We start from the raw sequence: 14,327 nt of genomic DNA on the forward strand, positions 1-14,327 counted from the left end.
TGCCACATCTACACATCTGTTAAATCCCTTCAGGAATGGGGACTCCACCACTGCCCTGGGCAGTCTGTCCCAAGGCTGAACAATCCTTTTAGGGAAGGAATTTTCCCTAATAGCCAATTTAAATGTCCTCTGGCACAACTTGAGGCAGGATTTCTCCTTTTTTGACTGTGAGGGGACAAGTAGCAGCTCTTCCATTAGGGACTGTCTTTGAATTCAGGGCCATAAATGGAGGTACTGCTTGGCTCATTCCCCAGTCCTGGCTCCTGCTGCTCTCAAACAGGACGAGAAGCTCCCTGCAGCATTAACAGATGTTTGGATGTGGCTCTTGGAGACATGGTTTAGTGGCCTTGGCAGGACTAGGGGAACCACTGGACTCTATGATCTTAAGAGAGTTTTTTTCCAAGCTCCATGATTCTGTGATCCTTAAAACAATCAACTCTGAGCAGTTCCTCAGCAGGACACAGAGTAGACATGGCTTGTTTAACAAGCAGCTCATTAGTGCCCTGTGCTCATGAGGTACTGCATGGCCATGCATTTCATTTCCAAAATAATGCCCAGTCCCTGCTGCAGGATACAGAATCCTTCATCTCTTCCTTGGCTCCTCTCTGCATGTCTCTGCACAGCAGAGAGGCTGTCATCAGTGGAGGCATGGGGTGGCATGAGCAGGCCAGGTAGCTGCTGCTCCTGGCCCTTGTGCAGGAGGGAAAACGTTCCCCCGTGATGGTGGTGAGGGCCTGGCACAGGTTGCCCAGAGCAGCTGTGACTGCCCCATCCCTAGAAGTGTTCAAGGCCAGGTTGGATGGATCTTTCAGCAACCTGGTCTAGTGGAAGGTGTCCCTGCCCATGGCAAGGAGGATGGAACTGGATAAGCTTCAAGGCCCCTCCCAGCTCAAAGTATTCCATGGTTGCTGCCAGTTCCCCCATCCTTAGCCAACAGAAGTGTCCAGGCATTGGGACTGTATTTTGCTGTTGTTTCCTTTTTTTTCTTTTTTTTTTTTTTTTCTGAGTTTAATAAACTAGAATAATTTATTTGACAGAACACAGAAACATCACAGACAGGGTGGAGAAACCAAAGCAGCAGGTATCAATGATCAGTACAAAGGAACCACTTTACAAAAAGAAGTACCACGCTGCCCATCAGCTTTACCCAAAAATTACAGGGGATGGAGGGTGGGCTCAGCTCAGCACCCCACAAACCAGGTCAGGGGGATGGAGCTATCCCCACAAAATGCTCTCAGATGACAATGCTAACTGCAACAGCACAATAAATAGTGGGAATTGCCTCTCAGTGAGTGGTGAGACCAGAGACCCTTGGAGGGGGGAGGGGGTCCAGGCACCACCAATCTGGGAGGTACAAGCATCTGCTGAAACACCGATTAGGGTGGCAAACGCCCTGCTTCTCCCCTACCCTCAAATAGGTGCTAGATCCCATGCAGGCAGAGTGAAACATCATCCAGGAGGGTTTGGCAGGACAAATGTATCCCTGGCAACATCCCACTGGGGTCAAGGCTATTCCACCACAACACTGCCATGCCTGTGAAGAGGCATTTGAGGCCTCTCTCAGAGCAAGCAGTGCATGGCTGAGGGCACAGACCCACAGGGTCCCCTCTGCCACCTTCACCTGGGCCTAGCAGCTCCCAGCTCTGAGCTGGTTTGCTCCAGGGAGATTATTCTGGTGTGAAAATGCATGTAGCTGGGAGGACCACTGGGGTTGGCCACTTTGGGGGGACCTGGGGCAAGAGAAGGGCAGGTGCTGCCCACCCCCTTTGTTTGGAGCAGCTGGGGCAGGGGCCAAAGTCAAAGCCAGGCTCGTGCATCCCAGGGAGGGAACACATGCAGCAGGGCTGGACAGAGGGGGACTGGCCATGGGTGAAAGGAGGGGACACCGAGGTGCACAGGTGCCTTTTCCCATGAGAAGGCTGCCTAAAAAAAACCACCACCCCACCCTCCCCCCTCATTCTGCTGCAACCCCCCCTCTCCATAGCAAACTGGTGTTGAGACTGGGCTTATATAAAACTCATAAAAGAGGCAGCTCATAGGAAAGGGCTCTCTTAAATGGCAGGAGGCTGGACGGGGATGGGGTTATAGTGAGTCCCACTGCCTCCAGCACCCCCCTGGCCGTGCCCTGCACGGGAAACAGCAGCTCTGGCAGCTGGATGAAGAGACAACACGGCACAGCTGGACGGTTATAGGTCCTGTGGCCATCAGGCGATTCGTAGGCTCCCAGTACAGGTAGAAAACAAAATTAATTAATTATAGAAAAGAGAAGCAGCCTAATGTAGGGGTGTCCCTGGGGCAGGGTGGCGAGCAGGGGGGGCTCGCTTATCTGTCATTGAGCTGTGGGGAATTTGTCCTCTCCTCCTCATCCTCCTTGTCATCCTTCATGCCTTTCAGTCGCTGGCGGGCGAAGTCTTCAAACACAATGTCATCATCGCTAGGGGGGACACATGGGAGAGGGGTTTAGGTGAGGTGTAAGGTGAAACACCCCCTGCCCTGAAAAGCTGTCCCAGCTGCCCCAGTGAGCTCAACCTGCACCACCATAATCTAACAGCAGTTCAGGGGGCCCCAAAATCCCACATCCATAGCAAAGAGCCTCAGTTTTCAAAGTCTTATTAATACTTGCCCAATGCACCCAAAAAAGACCTCCCATGCTCTCCATGGTGTAGCTTTACCAGGACCATTGCCATTTTCCCCTCTCTGGGGCAACTGCAGACCAGCAGGGATTACGTGGGTGGGTTAAGTACCCTAAAACCTCCCAAACATATCACCAGCCCGGGGAATGCTGTGGCAACAACCTCCCGCACCCCCAACACGATCCCAGCGGCCTCTTACTGCAGTTTCTCCTGTTTTTTGGAAAGCCATGCAGGGAAGGGTGAAGGAAGAGAGAAGAGAGAGGGGAACAGCACGCGTCATGCATTACAGGTGACATGTGGGGTTAATCACACGTGCCAATCCCATGGCACAGCAGGTGTTAGAGGATTGGGGGGGAATGCCATGCAACCACCATATTTGACATTCCCACACGAAATGTGGGAAATGGGGGAGGGGTTTATTTTAGTCTCTTACTTTGTATCGAGCTCTATCAGATTTGTATCTATGGGCGCTTCATTTTCTGGAACTGAACAAAGGGATGACACAGGATTAGTCACAGGGTGGTGACTGCCATCCCACCGAGGTGGGTGACACCTTCCCCAGGATCATCTCTGCCCTCCTACCAGGGTGGGTGAGACCCCCGCTTGCAGTCATCACTGCCATCCCACTGGGGTGGCTGAGATTTCCCTGCAGTCACCACTGTTCCAGTGTGGATGCAACCCCCCCTGGAGTTTGGCTGCACTGGGGTGATGGGAGCACCCCCATGATTTTGATGCTGAGGCCCTGTGAACAGGGTCAACAGGAGCCTCCAGGCAGCCTCACTGGTCCCCTTTGCCCCCAGCCACCCCCAGGGATGCTGTCCCTGTCACCCAGGGACAGACACTCACTGTCCCGGTGTACTGGTTCCTCCCTGGGTTTGGGATGCATCAGCGTGAAGGGCAGCTCCACTGCAACGTCACTGCAAGAGACACCAGGGTAAAGCACAGGCCTGCCTGCACTTTACATGCAGAGCCAGGCAAATTTGCAAAGGGGGAACAGAACAGCACCCCCCATTACAGTTGCTGTATAGGCCACAAAGTTGGTCTATAGTTGACCAAAGTTGGGCAAACCCCTGTGTTATCCTCCATGGATCTCCTCAGCAGCTCTCATGACTCTTGGCTGAGCTTGGACCCCAGGGTAGGGAATCAGCACAGGCCCCCTGGGAAGTAGAGGGGCATGAGGAGGGAGAGCAGCACAGCAAAAATTTGTTTTTAGCAGCTATGGGGGGGGATCCAAATCCCTTGCACTTAGGCTGCAGCCAAGCAGTGCCATGGCAATGGCAGGAGGTGCACCAAGTTTTCCCAGTGCTCAGTGGGCATGGTGACATCAGGGCATGACAGCCTAAACTGCTCCAGGGGCAGGTAGGTCAGAGCTCAGACAGAGAAGTGTCCCAAAACAGGATGAGTAGTCCCATGGTCCCCCTAGGACCCTGTGGGAGGAAGTGATGTGAGGATGAAGATGTGGGAAGCCCCAGAGACTTGCCTCCCCACATCCAGAGATGCTCAGCCCTATGGAGCCACCTCTATGTGCTGCTCACTCTCCCCAGTAGCACCCACAGGTCTCTCACTCTGGTACAAGTAGGAGGATGCAGGATTCAAACCCTGCCAGCATTCCCAGCCTCACCACCTCATCCCCACCTCTACCAGGCTTTTTGCTTTAGGTGAGACAGCATCCCAACACAGTGGAATCCCAAGGACAGGCATGGGATCAGATAGCACCCTGAGGGGCTGGGGAGTGCAACGGGGGGGCTGCAGTGAGGATTGGGGGGCACTGGGGGGAGTGGGGTGTTACCTGGAGGCGAGGTCTCCCAGCAGGCTGGCATGAGTCAAAGGATACAACACATTAGTCACTGTCCCCTCCCAAGGACACATAACCCCCACACACCTTTTGTCCCGCCCTGTGCTGCTTAGTCCCAGGGGAGCTTTAAGGATGATGGGGCCCCACCTGCAGCTCAGACCAGTCCCAAGGTCAGAGAGGAGGTGCAGCACCATGAGGAGTTGCCCAACACTCACCCTCCTCGTGACACCACCAGCTTCACCTTCACCTTGTAGGAGACAATGATGCCCAGGATCTCCTTGTTGGCTCCATCTCTTAACCTGGAGGAAGGGGCAGGTGAGGAAATGGCCATTGGGAGCAGCCCCCTCTCCTCATAACGGTCCCCCCACAGGATGTCCTCCACCCCAAGCATCACCCCTGGAGCAGGGGCCGGATGCCCACCAGGGCCAGGTCCTGCCTCCATCCTGCAGGGGAGACAGGAGCCCTGGGGGGTAGAGGGGCTCACAGCGTGCTGGAGGCCAGGTTGGTGTCCTCGTGCTTGAGCTTCCCGTCCAGCGCCAGCCCCCGCTTCTCCCGGTTGTTGGCAAGGAAGGGGGTCAGGGTGTAGACTTTGCAGAACGTCGAGCTCGGGGCCACCATGTCACTGGAGATGATTGCCACCATCAGGCAGAGCCCCAGCCACCCACAGCTCCAACAGCCCCACAGGTCAGCCCAGACATCTCCATATTAGCCTGGTGAACTTTTACACATATTCCCATCCCTGCCCCAGTCTTATGAACATCTCTTTCCTGGAGGACACAGAGAGTGACATCCCCAGGATGCCGCTAGAAAAAGGGTCCCCATCTCCCTATTCCTCTCACTGGTCCCTGCTTGCCAAGTGCAACATCCCAGTGGGGCTGCACATGGGCAGGAAACCTCCAAGGTTCCTCCAAGACCCCCCTGAGGTCTCCAGGGCTCCTCGTGATGACCCCAAGGAGCCAGAACTCACTCAGCATCCTCCACAGCCACTGGGCACTTGTACTGGGCAGTGTTGAAGAGGCAGATGTCAGCATACTGGCGCACTGGGGTGAGACACAGCGAGATGGGGATCAGGGAAGGCTCCCATGGGGATGGGGACAGGGACAGGGACACTACTGCAGATGGGGACGCAGCCCTACTCCTCACCTGAGATCTTGATTTTCTTCACGGTCTTGTTGGTGTTGTTGGTGACATGCACGTTGACACTGATGGGCTCCCCGTGGTAGTAGATCTGTAGGGGAGCAGAGCAGAGGATGGTGAGATGCCCAGGGTCACCCCACCAGCGCACATTCCTCAGTGCTTGCCCACCTCCTTGTCCAGGGATGCCTCAAGGTGCAGCGGCTTGTCTGACATGAGGAACTGCCGGGTGGTCTCTGCCATGGGCTGGGGGCCGGGTCTCTCTGGTGCATACTGGACCTTACGGATCACCAAGCGCACAGAGTTCCTGGGGGATGACAGCGAGAGGAGAACTCAGGCTGCCCACAGGCTACCCTCTTTCTTGGCCCATTCTGGGTCAAACCCCTCTCCTCTTCTGTCTGCTGGGTCAGAAGGATGCCATGGAAGGTCTTGTCTGGATGCCCACAAGAGCTACTAGGGCAAAGCCCCATGGTCAGGCTAGGTTGCCCACAGCAAGTGTTGGGCTGCTTGCGGAGTGATGGACATCCCAGCTCCAAGATGTTCTCTGACCCATCTCAACCTGGGAAAACATTCCATCCAAGCACCATCCTGGAAGACAACTCCATCCCATCCTGGAAAACATCTCACCCAAGGTGGGGTAACAAGCTGCAGTGCCCCTTTCCTGCTGTCAGCACCAGAAGGATGCTACTCCCACCAGACTGGATGGATCCTCTCTGCTTACCTCTTGTGGATCTTCTCCTCCAGGTTCTCAGCACAGAAAGCTTTGACCTCATAGTCCACCCCACAGGCCTAAAAAAACAGGAAGGGGGGGAGGAGGCAGGGAAACCCCTTTGCAGTTCCCAAAGAGGTGACCCCAGCAGTGGCCACACCACAGCCTAGTGGCATAGGAACATGTGGGGACCTTACCTTCCCCGTGTCCTCTGGGCCTGGCTGCAGTGTGACGGAGCAAGGCAAGTTGGGGGGGATCTGGAAGGGAAAAGGGGGTGAGGAGCTTTTGGGGGGGCTACCAGTACTTCTCTTTCCTGTACAAAATGGAAAGAAAGAAATCCAGGAAGGATTTCCTCATTTTACTACTGCATTTCACAAATCCCAAAGTATTACACAAATACATTATTTTAGAGGGTTTTAATTAATCAGGGGATTTTGAGAAATCAGGGCATCAGGGCCAGTTTTGAGGCCATAGGACTGAGTGCCATAAAATGTCACTCCAGAGGGGGTGGCCATGATTGCCAAAGCTGTGCTGGGGAAATCAGAGGAGCAGGTGCATGAAGCAGGGGGTCTACCCCCACCCCATTCCCTGGCAGAGCTGCCCAGTGCTGGCGTGGATCCCCAGTGGTGGATCCCACAGTGCTGACACGGACTGAAAGGTTCTCTACTGGTGTCTACTTTCTGCTCACGAGTTTGAAGATCCACCACCAAAAGCTGCATCGTGATTACAGATAGCAGCACCTCACCCCCAACCACAACTCCAGAGGGACCCTGATGTCCCCACCACAGGGCTCACTGTCCCTTCAAGCACTTGCTGTAACCCTACCTCAAAGGTGAAGGGGTAGGCGTGCTCGCCCAGCTTCTTGATGAGCCTCTCCTGCAGCCGTGTCAGAGGCTTCTTGTCCTCGGGGACCGGGGGGAAAGCCTGGGAGTTGGCCACAAACAGGTCCTTGCGGAACGTCAGCCCCAGCACATCCAGGTCCTCACGGCCATAGCGGAAGGCGCAGGTCAGTGTCACAAAGACTGGAGAGGGTGACAAGGGCAGGTTGGCAGCAGGGTGTGGGTCATGGAGGAGACCATCAAGGTGTAGGGGCACCAAGGCCAGTCCCACTAGCACTGGGAAGGAGTGGTGGCTTGTGGCCATGGGGACAGGGGGCTGGAAAATATCACCAAAAGATGCCAAAGCCTGGGTAGGAATGCATGGGGATGCATCACTCTGTGGCAGTGCCATTTCTGTGTGTGGCCCCAGGGATCCCAAGGGTAGACATTACCTTTTCTCTCCTTCAGGTATTCAGGATCCACCAGTACTACTCCATCTGCAACAAACAGCCAGGTCAGAAATGTGTCACAGGAACAGAGGGGACACACAGGGGGGCAGGGTCAGGGAACGCAATGGCAGGGTTAGGGGACACACTGTCAGGGTCAGGGAATATGCTGGTAGAGTTAGAGGGGAATGTACAGGCAGGATTTGGGGGACACTAGCACAGTTAAGGGGGGACATGCCCCCCTTTTACACAGAGAGTCATCAGCTCCAAGCTGCCAGCCAGGGCTTGAGGGGAACACACTGCCAGCAGGGACAGTCTGCACCTGCCACACCCAGCAGGACATGAATATTATCCCAAATCAGCTGTTTCCTGCTCCCCCAAATCCTTCCTCCCAGACAGTCCAGCCCACCCTGGCATGCGTCATTCTGCAGCTGAGGTCCCCTTCCTGCCACCACATACCCACGGGGTCCACCACGTCGATGTGGTCCACGAAATCCCTCTTCCCAAGGTAGACAGTGAGCTGCAGGGGGGAACACAGTGTCAGGAATGCACAGAGCAGACCCAGCAGGGTCCCCCCACGTTGTCACCACCCACTGGGGTCCACATTCCTCATCATCCCCAGCGAAATCCTGTCTCTGTGGTACCCAAAAGCCAATCCCACCTCATTCCAGTCAAAGCCTGGAAACTTTCCAGATGTCCCCAAAGCTGCAGGCACTTTGCATCTGGGGACTCTTGGGTGGCATCCCAGGGGTTTGTACTCCTCTGTCAGGCAGGGATGAATCCCCCAGTGTCACCCTCTCACCTTTCTCCTGATGGGGAAACTGAGGCACAGGGCAGGCAGCTTCCAGGCAGAAGGTTTTCTGCATCAGCTCCTGCTGCCAGACTCAAAGCCCCCCCCGCCCCGGGGAAGGGTCACCTGCACCCCAGCACTCCAAAACCTGTCTGCTTGACCCCTGACCTTGGAAAAGCCCCCCTGCCAGCCTCACTGTGCCTCAGTTTCCCCTCCTGCTGCCCTGGAAGGATACTGAGTCAGGCAGCAGTGTGCAGGGTAGAATCCAGGGCTCAAGGACATGCCCAGCCCCCCCTCCCAGACCCCACAGTTCCCCCCGCCATGTCCCCCTTACCTTCCCGTTAGGACTGGCTTTCTTAAACACCCTGCAAAACAGCAAAGGGGGGATGAGTGATGGAGCAGGGGGTACCCTCCACTCCTGAACCCCCCCAGTCTGCTCCTGGCTTCTTCCCCATGGAGCTGTCCAGCTCTCCCCTTCAGGAAGGGTCCCTAGGGGAAGAAGCATCCACTGGCAAAGTCCCATTGGATGCCAGGTACATCCAACCGTCAGCACGCACTGCCAGGACCCAGCTTTGGATAATGGAGGCATCAGGACCTCAGCCCACCCCTTCACCTGAGGATGGTGCCCAGAGACCACTGTGAAGGGCAGCAGTATCCCAGCACCAACCTGGCCCTGGGACCAGAGTGTGGGACCATGAGGTCAAGGTACGCAGGATGGGAGCATCCCACAAGATGAAACCACCTCACCATGACCTCACATGGATGCATCCCAAAGCCACCGCACAAGCAAGGAAAGTCCGGGAGCTCTGTCCCCAGGGCTCTTTATTCCCATCCCAAACCATGGGACAAGCCCCCAGACATTCCTCTCAACTCCCAAAATCCTTCTGGAACACCCCACAGAGACACGGCAGCAAGGCTGTGGGTCCAACATGCCACTGCTGGAAAATGCCGGAGCATTCCCAGCCTGTCTGCTGCAGGCAGGGAGCGGGCACAGACAGGTAGGGTGCCTGGCACTGCCAGATTTTTCGGAGCCTGCCCTGGCACAAAGCCACTCATAATGGGTTCTCCTCAGATAATCCCTCCTCGCCTTTAAATTCCATTAAAACCATCCGGGAAGATTAGTAGCGGTTTTAGGCTGCAAAAAAACCCAACAATTTCCCAGGGCAGCTGCTTGGCTCTGCCAAAATGTCCCAGGCTGCTACTGGATGATGGACCCTCAGCCACCCCAGTGCCTGCAGGTGCCCACACCGAGCCAAGGGCCAGGCAGGGAAGGCAGCAGCTGGTGGGTGCCAGCTTGGGGGTGACTACCTGGTGATGGGGTAGGATGCATCAGGAGATGTGTGGGCACACCCCTCACTCCCATATTTCTGAAATCCTCTGTCCCCACTTCCCTGTGTCCCTGCACTCCTGCATGCCCAAGTCTCCACATCCCACTCTCTTGAGAGCCACAGGGACCAGCCCAGCTTGGCCCAGCTCTGCCCTGGAAGCAGGATCTAGTCTCGATAAGGGAGTGTGGGGGCTGGAGGTCCTCATTCCCTTGCCCCAGACAAGCCAAAGGAACGCTCTGCCAGACACATAAAATATTGGGGACATCCTTCTGGCTGCCCCAAGCCAGTGGGAATGTCAGGAACATCCTGCTGGCTCTTCCTGGATGACTTTTCCCTCTGGGGGTTGGGGGATTGACTTTTCCCAGCCAAAATGGGAAAGTACTTCCACAGTAGGATATTTGTCATGAGGGTTTGCTGGTGAAGGTGTGATCCTGTGCTGGTGCAAGGAAAGTGGAATGAATGGGAATGCCGCTCCAATTAAATAACTTGGAGAGATAAAAGCCTCAACTTGCCATGAAAGGTCATTAGCATCCCACAATTTTTGGGTTTGAAAGCCATGGGGGGATCAGTCTCCAGAGTCAGGGATGGAAAGGCAATGAATGCATCCTCCTGAGAGCCCAGAGCAACTAATAGCAAAATTTTCATGGGTAATTAATGAGGCATTACTTCACAGCAGAGTGAGGAGCACCTCCTGACAGCCTGTCACCCCCTTGTCACCCTGCACCCCACAGAGCAGCTCCCAAGGAAAACCCCAAAGAGGGTCCAGCATGCTGGATCACAACCTGAGGTGTGCTAGGAAGCCCCAGAAAAGGCAGCCAAGGCTGGAGGCTCAGTGGGTGCCACTGTCAGCCCCTGGGACACAGGTGATGCTCCCACCCAGCCCTGGAGACACTGCTGGAGCAGCTAATGAACCCAGTGCAAGCGAGATCGATGGCAGGTGCTGCAGGAAGCCATTCCTCTGCACTCTGCCTGGCACACACTAGTGCTGGCCCCACACAGAGCCTGAGAGCGGCAGCTGCACAGGCCCCACGGTACGGGTGCAGAAGCTGCACAGAACTGGAGACACGCAGCTCCACGCTGTGCGTGCAGCAGCCCAGGCTGGCCCCACACTCTGGGTACACCCCCTCATCCTGGGGGTGCAGCAGCCCTGCCTGGCCCCACACCACGAGTGCAGGAGCTCACAAGTCCCCTGCAGCAGCGCTGGCACAAGGGAAGGGGCACACTGGGACACGGTGGCCTGCTGCTGCCAGCGGGGTGACCCTCGCCCGCCGCCGGATCTAGAGGGAGGAAAGGAGGAAGTGTGAAGCCTTCCCTCCCCCTCCAGCCCTTCCTGGTGTCGAAACACTGGAGACACGAGGCAGGAAGTGGCCTCCCGCCGCTGCCCATCAGGGGCTCAGGGCCTCCCGCCGTGGGCTGGCAGCCCCAGTGCCCCTTGAGCCTGTCATGCTGCCACACAGCCAGATCACATCTTTCCTGCCCTCCCCCTGCCGTGGATCTCATCCCTTAATGAGCCTGTCAGGCACCCAGCCAGGGCTTAGGATGGCTTTATTGGGTGGCCAATAGTTGAGTGGGGTCTGTTGGATCTTGGTTGGGAAGATTTATGAGGATTTGATTCCCCTGGGCATTGGAACAGGATCCAATGGCAACACCATTGATTGCCTTTGAACCCAGGGCGGAGAATCCAGGGGTTTTGCCAGCTCTCATGCTAACAAGGTTGGCTGACAGATCTAATTAGCTAGAGCCACGTTAAAAGGGACCTCTAGGGATAATGGAACCACCAGCAACCACATCATATGCACCGGCACAACCCTGTGGTGGTGGCCAGAAGCTCCCTGCCAGCTGTGCCGGGATGAGCCTGGAGAACCACGCCAGCCAATCCCAAAGCAAGAGCATCCCACAGGCCCCATGCTGCATTTTGCATCCCTACTGCATCCATCCATCTATCCTCTGCCAGGCTCAGCAGCAGCATCCCCCAGCTGGGTCAGAGCTCCACCAACTTCCTTGGTGAGAAATCCTACTGTCATTATCAGAGTTTGCACTCCAAACAACATCCAGGAAGCAGGAATCTCCCGTCCTGCTCCACCTTCTAGGGCTCTTTCTCTTCCCAGTGGAGATCCCTGTCCTGCTCCCAGATCCTATGGCTTCATCCAGGGGGATGAATGGGATGACAGAGCAACTGACAAGCAGGTCTGGTGGCAGGCAAGAGTCACCCCCTGGCAGCAAGATGCTATGATGGAATGTTATGGAGGGGCTGGATGGGACTATGGGCCAGAAGAAAAGTGCAAGGGGTGCATAATGCCAACCATGGTGGGCTCTGGTCTACTAGAACCACTGCAGCACCTCCCAGCCATCAGGAAACCATGCACAAGCCACAGGCTAGTAGCTGGGCATCCTGTGTGGGGCTGCACCTGCCCTGGCTGGGTGCTGAGTAGGAAGAGCAGGAAAAGGTGATCAGTGATGCCAACAGCCACCAAATTAGCTGTTTCCTTCAGCTTTTCCTACTGCAGGGCTTTGTGACTCCCAAGAAGAGTGGGGTGCCACAGCAGGAATCAGTAGAAATGGGCTTTTGGGGAATCAAACAGTAAATCAGCTCCCACAGCTGAACCTCCTGATCACACCCAGTGGATTTGGGTTTGGAGATCCAAACTGGAAAGGAAGAGGGATTTGTCAGCCTAATTCTTGCCCCCCCACCCTTCCCCAGCTCCCTCCATACACGCTGCGTAGGCAGGGAGAAGATCAGCTTATGCCTCTCCTGCCGGCACGCCTGCTGATGGGAATGCCGCTCACCAAGCTCCCCCTGGCACCCGAAAAGCCCTGGAGGCCAAACCAGCTGCATCCTGGGCTTTGCACCCAGACACTGGGGGGAACCCAGAGGGTGCTCCAGACCCCCGATCTGTGGGGCTGTCCGCCTGCTCGAGTGCAACATGAATTCTCAGGAATTCAGGATACTGAGCAGGGAGGAAGCGGATGCTGTCAGCCAGGGCTGGGGCACCAACACCCGGCAGGCTGGCAGCAGCAACAGCCGCTTCCCAAAACGCCGGATGGGTTCAACAGGAACCCACAACTCCTATCCTGCCGCCCCAAAACGCTGCAATGTTTCCGGAAGGTTCCGCCCAGGCAGGGACAGGCTCCCTCATCCTCCTCTCTTGCCGTGGCCATGGCGGTGGCACGGTCTGCACCGAAGCACCCTGATCCTGATGCCAAGGGGACATGGGGACGAGCAAAGGGAGGGTGACGGTGTTGAGGGATGAGCAGGAGCACCCTGAAACCTCTGGTCCTCCATGATTAACGGGGACAGAAAGGGATTGTGGTGAAGAATGGGAGTGTCACCTCCTTGACCAGAGCCAGCCGGTGAGCGGATTTCACAGGAGATCCCCCTGGCCTCCCTGCAAGGGCTGGGTTCATCAGGCTCTCCCTCAAATCCCAACAGCCCCGGTCTGCACCCGGAGTCCTGGGGAGCACAGGGGGTGTCCCCATCCAGCTCTGCACAGGGGCCCCCAAAGGACAGCATCTCCACGGCAGCATTCCCATGGGATGGAGGCGTCGCAAGCCCTCGTGTCCCCGCGCTCCAGGGCTGGCACGTGCTCCCTGACACCCCCGGCTGTGCCGCATGCCGGGAGTGACATCAGGGCCCGGGTCCCCTGGCGTCACCGCGGTGACAACAGCCTCCCGCATCCCAAACCCATCCAGGCTCCAAATCCGATGGGCAGGGAGCAGCGACGCCCCCGATAACTCCACGGACACAAGGCGGGACCCCCCAGACAGCATTTCCCTACCACTCCCAGCCTCGGGGTCCTCGCTACCCCTCGGGGGGGCAGCGCATCCCGGCAGCGGGGCCGCCCCGGGGACCCCCGGCTCCAGCGCAGGGCACCGGCAGCGCCGGTCCCACCCTCCCCCGCCATGCCGGGCCATGCCCCCCGGGATGCTCCGCTCCGTCCCGCTCCGCACTCACCGGGTGCCTTTGTCTCCCATGGCCCCGCCGATCCTGCGGGCTCAGCCGGGAAGCGCCGGCTGGGCTTGGAAAATTACTGGCTGGATGGTGGAGGGAGCGGCGGCGGGGCGGGCGCGGGGCCCGGTGCGGCCCTGCTCGGGCCCGCTCGGAACCGCTCGAAACGCTCGAGCGGGCTCGGAAACACTCGGAACCGCTCGGCTCGGCCCGGGCGGACGCCACGCCGGCCGGTTCGGGGCCGCTCGGAACCGCTCGGGCAGGTTCGGAACCGCTCGGAGTCGCTCGGAACCGCTCGGAGGCACTCGGACAAGCTCGGAGGCGCTCGGCAGGGCTCGGCCCGTCCCGGTTCCGGTGCGGACGCTGCCGCCGCCGCCGCCGCCTCCGCCCGCCCCTGAGCGGCGCGGCCCCGGGGCCGGGGGCGGCGGCCGCGCAAGGCGGGGAGCAGACGCGGGGAGAGGATACGGGGAGCGCGGGGGGGGCCGGGGCTGACAGGAGGTGGGAGGGAAGGCGGCGAGGGGAAGGAGAGTGTGGGGCAGTGCGCGCGCACGCACACACACAGAGACAGGCGGGAGCGCGCGCGGCCCGGGGCGCCCTCCAGCGGCTGCACGGGGACATGGCGGGGCGGGAGAGCGACATGTGTGAGCACACGGGGACACGTGTGTGCACATGGACACGTGTGTAACGGAGACACGTGTGTGCACATGGACACGTGTGTGTGCACAGTG

At 57.6% G+C, this 14,327-nt stretch overlaps 1 protein-coding gene across 2 annotated transcripts; it reads right to left on the reverse strand.

Annotated features, from left to right (window-relative positions):
* Positions 1–1,007: 1,007 nt before the first annotated feature.
* ARRB1 (arrestin beta 1) lies at positions 1,008–14,002 on the reverse strand. Of its 2 annotated transcripts, XM_079333266.1 has the most exons (16): positions 13,606–14,002; positions 8,660–8,690; positions 7,995–8,055; positions 7,542–7,586; positions 7,097–7,293; positions 6,469–6,528; positions 6,284–6,351; positions 5,734–5,869; positions 5,572–5,656; positions 5,396–5,468; positions 4,913–5,050; positions 4,644–4,727; positions 4,423–4,446; positions 3,480–3,550; positions 3,067–3,118; positions 1,008–2,434 (listed from the first exon to the last, which is right to left on the reverse strand). In XM_079333266.1, exons 1-16 carry the CDS (start codon positions 13,623–13,625, stop codon positions 2,323–2,325), a joined length of 1,257 nt encoding a protein of 418 aa, XP_079189392.1. In that variant the 5' UTR covers positions 13,626–14,002; the 3' UTR covers positions 1,008–2,322. The 2 variants fall into 2 exon arrangements, with proteins under 2 accessions (XP_079189392.1, XP_079189393.1); XM_079333267.1 differs by lacking the exon at positions 4,423–4,446 and having other exon boundaries at positions 13,606–13,993.
* Positions 14,003–14,327: the final 325 nt, after the last annotated feature.

This window comes from Erithacus rubecula, assembly GCF_903797595.1.
Source record: "Erithacus rubecula genome assembly, chromosome: 1".
NCBI lineage: Eukaryota > Metazoa > Chordata > Aves > Passeriformes > Muscicapidae > Erithacus > Erithacus rubecula.